Source organism: Archocentrus centrarchus, chromosome 12, assembly GCF_007364275.1.
Source record: "Archocentrus centrarchus isolate MPI-CPG fArcCen1 chromosome 12, fArcCen1, whole genome shotgun sequence".
NCBI lineage: Eukaryota > Metazoa > Chordata > Actinopteri > Cichliformes > Cichlidae > Archocentrus > Archocentrus centrarchus.
The window spans coordinates 902609-908154 of NC_044357.1; the positions used below are offsets into that span (position 1 = coordinate 902609).

Below are 5546 nucleotides of genomic sequence, written 5' to 3' on the forward strand. Positions count from 1 at the left end.
CATAAAACACCACCCCTCCCCCCCACCTCTTCCTCGCAGTCAGTCTCGGGTCTATCAGGGCGGCAGGGCAGATGTTAACAGCCACTTCACAGCTGGGATCACCATTTTCAACTCATTATCAGCCACCTTAACCGATCACCAAAACTCGGTTTAGCATTGAAAGCACATTGATGTGATTCTGGAGCCTAAAAAAAGAGATGGCCAACCAGTTTCTATCAGAAGAGGTGGAAAATTACATTATGCGTAACTGCGTATTATGCTTTTCAACTCTCCTATACGAGAGTCTTATTTTTAGTTGTGTAACCTCAGTAGTTGTACGTCATATGATTAGTTTCCTTTTGGGTTATTTTATACATCTAATACAACACATTTCATATTAGACTATATTGGACCTTTAACCCCTCTTCAGTTACATTTTTAAATTTCATGTTTCAAAGTAACATTCTACAAAATATAAAGAGAGAGAGATTATATTTTAAAAATACATAACAGTATATTTTAAAATTGAACTACACATTTTTTTTGAAGTAACTCAACAAACTGTGTAAAAGAATCTAATAAATCAGCAAAACATCAGTTCTTTATCAGCCAAAGATAAATCCTGATGAAATAATCTATGAAAGCATCAGTGCTGAATCTCTGTTAGTGGGCTGTGTGAACAGTCTTTAATCTTGGGATCATCCCAGAATTAGCCATTGTCATCGTTATCAGCCACTCAGTTTAATTCAGTTCAGTTTTATTTGTATAGCGCCAAATTACAACAGTCATCTCAATGTGCTTTAGATTGTAAAGCAAAGACCCAACAATAAAACAGAGACTACTCACTGCTCATTGTTATGATTATTAAGATGAGAGCTGCTTTTCAACCAAGGAAGATACAAATATTGGTGATTCACCTGAAATTATCTAACACAATGAGCACTCAACATTTGAGAAGATTAAAGGCCACGATTACCCCCCTCCCCCCAAGAGACAGTTAAAAAAAAAAACTGTTGGCTTCCCAAAATACCAGGAAATTGTGAACAATGCCCAAATATTTGGACTTTATTACAAAAAAAGAAATGTGCTATTCAGAAAGCAGAAAAATCTGCTGTTCTCACAATGACATTTGGAACATTTCAGGCAGTGAATGAATTTCTGGCAATCCTTGTGTAAACCGGCACACCTCAGCCTCTTTCTTAATGACATGACTTTCAGAAACTGTTCATCTGCTCTGGGTAGATTTTTAAGCCTGCTAATTCTTCTTTTGTCTTCCACTTGTCCCATTTCCTCAGATTTTTTTTAAAGACAAACTGTACACCATGGCAAGATATGCCAAGTTTTCATCTAACAGCTCTTTGGGAATCACCTTTCAGGTGCAAAATACTGTTTAATGCCCATGTTTATGTCAAACAGTGTTATCTTTGGAATTCAGCTAAAGAAATGGGCACAAATGGTTTTTGAGACAAGCTGCTGGTAACAAAGTGCCTAAAGACATAATTTAGGTTCTTTGCTAAGTTTTCTGTTGTTATAGACACAACACTGGTTCATCCCTTGAATTGGGTGCTTTTCTAATGCTTGAATGATTTATAGGTTACTGTTAAGTAGCTCAACAAACACAAATTTTCTCTGAAAAGTATGACAACTGAAAATGTGTCAAAAAGCAGCCGGTGTCCAAATAAAAACACTGACACTCCTTCAGAAAGCCTGGATAACTAAAGCTTAAGAAAGTCTGGCTCCTTGGAAGCAAAATGTAAAGAAATGAGGTGTGACTCATGAGTTTTGTATAGTACTGTATTTTGAAAAGTTCATCTCCAGTGGGAAAAAAAATACTATCTAAAAACTGCACAGCACAAATTTTTAATGGGATGGATGTGGCTGTGGTGGCAATGGAGACAGTTTGGGGTGAGGTGAGTGTATTATCTGTTTTGGGGGCAGGAAAAAAGGGTGGGTAGGGGTCCTTTCCAGACTCACTGGAGCCTGTTGTAACAGCCTCATTGAGACTGAATGGGATGTCTTAATTACTCCAGTTGTGAAAACTAAAGGATGGCTGGGCTGCAGGGAGGGGAGGATGTGTGCTTTGATCTTCTGGTTGAGGGAGGTTGATATGAGGTGGGATGTATTCTATAAATAGAGGCAGGTTGTGGATGAGGTAGTCATAACTTTCTGACTTCCAGGACAAACCTACTCCTCCTCAGCAGCCATGAATGGACATTTCTCTATTGAGTGGATGGCCCAGAGCAGCCAGCAAGAAGGGTCAGAGACCACCACCATCACTGCCTGTGGACCCATGGCCTGTGGGACACTTTCTGAGAGTCTGCCAGGTTTTTATTGCAGGCAAAAGTCAGAGAATTTACCCAAACAGGAGAAGCAAGAAAACATGAGTCAGGCCCTCGAAGCATACAGCCAGACTGCTCTCCAGCAACAAACTGCTCCCAATAATCAAGGTAAGAATGGCATTGATACAAAAAGCATTTACATTTATAGAGTTCTCCGTTTTTTGTAAATGTGCATTTTAAGCCTCTTCATATTAAACTACATTTCACTTCAATGTGACTGAATTTGATTCAGACAAAATCTAAATTTTCATTTGATATATGCAATGTCATTATTATATGCTCTATGTTATTTAAATATTTTTTTAAATGTTGGCTGCATTCCTGTGTACACAGTTATTTTTAGTGTCTTATTTATTTAATCTCATCTTATTAATTTATTTTTACCTTTAGTAGAAAAAAATCATTTGATTTATGCAACCTGATTATTAATTAGACTACTTTTTATTTGATAATAATTTTGTGTCTTGTGTCATGCAATCAGTTATTGGAGAACACCAAGATCTGTATTTATTACAAATTAATATGAAAAAATATTTTAAATGAAAGCCTCAGTTTAAGTTGATAAATGTTTCAGTGATCCAATGCAGATGTTTATGATCAATAAAAGTACTTCAATAAAATTTTGGACAGTAATTGTTACTGAATGTTTTTAAAAACATATGTCAAACCTCCAGTTAACTCCAATGATGCTTACTAAACTAAATGTATTAAGTAAACTACTTAAATTTTTAGTATACATTTACTTTACTTCTTTCTCACTTTCTGTTTCCAGTGACTGAGATTGGTTTCAGCAGTGGGACAGAGGAGGAGACCTCAGGATATGATAGTGAAAGTGGGCACTCCCTCTCCCCTTCAGTCCCCACAGACTCAAAGTTACCACCATCCCCTCCGGTGGGCCGGAGGCCCCGGACGGCTTTCACAGCAGAGCAGATCAGCAGCCTGGAGAAGGCCTTCAGCAGAAATCCTTATCTGGGGACACAAGATAAGGCAGAACTCTGCAAAAAGCTTCACCTGTCTGACAAACAGGTAACAACCCTCAATTTGTTATCAATACATGACATCACTAGGATGAATGATCACCTGCTGCCAGATTCCACCAATTACAAACAAGCAAACAAACAGGATCAGAGCCAGCAGCAAATTTCAAAGGAAGTTGCCACTGTTCTCAGAGAGGTACCATGAGAACTGATGTTCTGATAGCAGGAGATGCTACCAACTTAAAGGGACCTTCAGAACCATGAATGGAATCCTTCACTCAAGTCTCTCACTGCCTGCTCTAAAAACACACACCTTTATTTACATAGCCCAGAGCTGATCCCTGAAAAAGTCCTCAAATGTATTTATTTATAGAACTATGGTGACTGCTTCATATAGTCATATTTTTATTTCATGCATTTATTTAATTTTTATTTATCTATTTATATACTTTTTAAATATTTTTTAATTATTCTAAAATACACCTTTTCATCTATGTTTTCTTCATTTAATGCATTTGATCTTAGTACTTTAAAAATCCTGACCTTCACCCTACTGTCCACAAACAGAAAATTACACACTGATATGTTTTCATTTTTTTTTTAAATCTTCTTTGCAGATTAGAAACTGGTTCCAGAACAGACGGATGAAGGTAAAGAGAACAATGCAAGATGCTCTTGCTCAAGCATGCCAGGCAAATGTCTGCCAAGCCCCACAGTTCATGCATTACCCTGAACTACAGACCTTCAGGCCAGGGCCATACCCCAGATACCGCTCAGCAGCAGCAGTAGTACCTGAGGGCCCAGCTCCTGCCTCCTACATCTATCCACACAACCGTGTGCAGTTCAGCTCCCCTATACCCAGCATCGCCACTCTGCCCATGGACTCTTTCTACCAGTACAGCAGCCTCCCCGGAGTCATGGTGCCCTCTGCCACATCTCATCTCAGAGAGTCCTACTCGACTTATCCTCCATATTACTAAAGAAGTCACATCTCGGAGACAATCCTCTGCAATGTCTGCTTGGCTTAGACAAAAGGGAAAGTGCTGATTTGATTTTTGATCAAAAACCCTTTCATCTTCTTCCAAGAATTATTACTAATAAAAAAAGAGTTATGGGAACACTGCAAAAAACTGCTTTGAAGTTTGACTTAAAAATCAAACAGGGTAGTGTGCAATAATGTGATTTTTGCGTATAGTATGTATGGTTGGGATATATTTAAATTTCAATTATTAAATTGGATTTTTGTTTTTATGTCACTGTTGTGTTTATGTCAGCATGAATATTGTTCAAATAAATAATAATAATATTAAATTATTATCAGATTATCTACTGCTTTTTCTTGTCTAACAGTCAAACATTAATTTTCAGTTTCTATTAAGCTACTGCATAACAACAGTTGCCTTTGATTGCAAAGGCAATTCCTTTAATTTCAATTTTATTTAGATAAAATCACTTTACAGGAACAGTCACCTCAAGGTACTTTACATTGTAAGGTAAAGATCCTACAACATTAGAAAGAAAATCCCAACAATCAGATGACCAGCAAGCACTTGGTGATAGTGGGAAGGAAAAGCACCCTTTCAATAGGAGGAAACTACAGCAGAACCAGGCTCAGGAAGGGGCGGAGTCTGCCATGACTGGTTCAGATGAGAGGAGGGAGAAGAGAGAAAAGACAGACAGGACCAAAGAGTTTAATAATTACTAATGAGTAAATGCAAAGGGGTGAATAAACCCCAAGACTGAGAAGAGGTGAGTGAAAAGGAACTGTTCGGTGTATCATGGGAAGCCCCTCAGCATACTAAACCTATTGCAGGATAACTAAGACGTCATCCAGGGTCACCTGATCCAGCCTTAACTATAAGCTTTATCAAAAAGGAAAGTTTTAGGTCTCATTTTAAAAGTAGAGTGTCTGTCTCCTGAAACTCCCCAAATTGGAAGCTAGTTCCATAGGACAGCTGAAAGCTCTACCTCCCATTCAACAAAAAATATAAACGCACAAAACATTTTCCTATTTCATCTCATAATTAATCAACATTGTATAAGCACAACAATTTGTGTATACACAGTATCATTTTAGGCTTCAATAGCAACCAGTGTTTCAGATCTCTATGCAACAGTCCATGTGTTATCACAAAGTGAGCACAGCGTGGTCAGAGTTCACAGCACTCAGTACCGAGTGTCACACATTTGCAGTGCATGGACCTCACCAGATTGTCAGTAGTGGCCGGTGGGATGTTGTCCCATTCCTGAT

The 5546-nt window shown here is 38.1% G+C and overlaps 1 protein-coding gene across 1 annotated transcript; it reads left to right on the forward strand.

Moving 5' to 3' along the window:
* The first annotated feature begins 2182 nt into the window (after positions 1-2182).
* Positions 2183-4275, forward strand: ved (ventrally expressed dharma/bozozok antagonist). The gene is made up of 3 exons (XM_030742069.1): positions 2183-2426; positions 3091-3344; positions 3913-4275. The coding sequence occupies exons 1-3, from the start codon at positions 2183-2185 to the stop codon at positions 4273-4275; spliced, it is 861 nt and encodes a 286-aa protein (XP_030597929.1).
* Positions 4276-5546: the final 1271 nt, after the last annotated feature.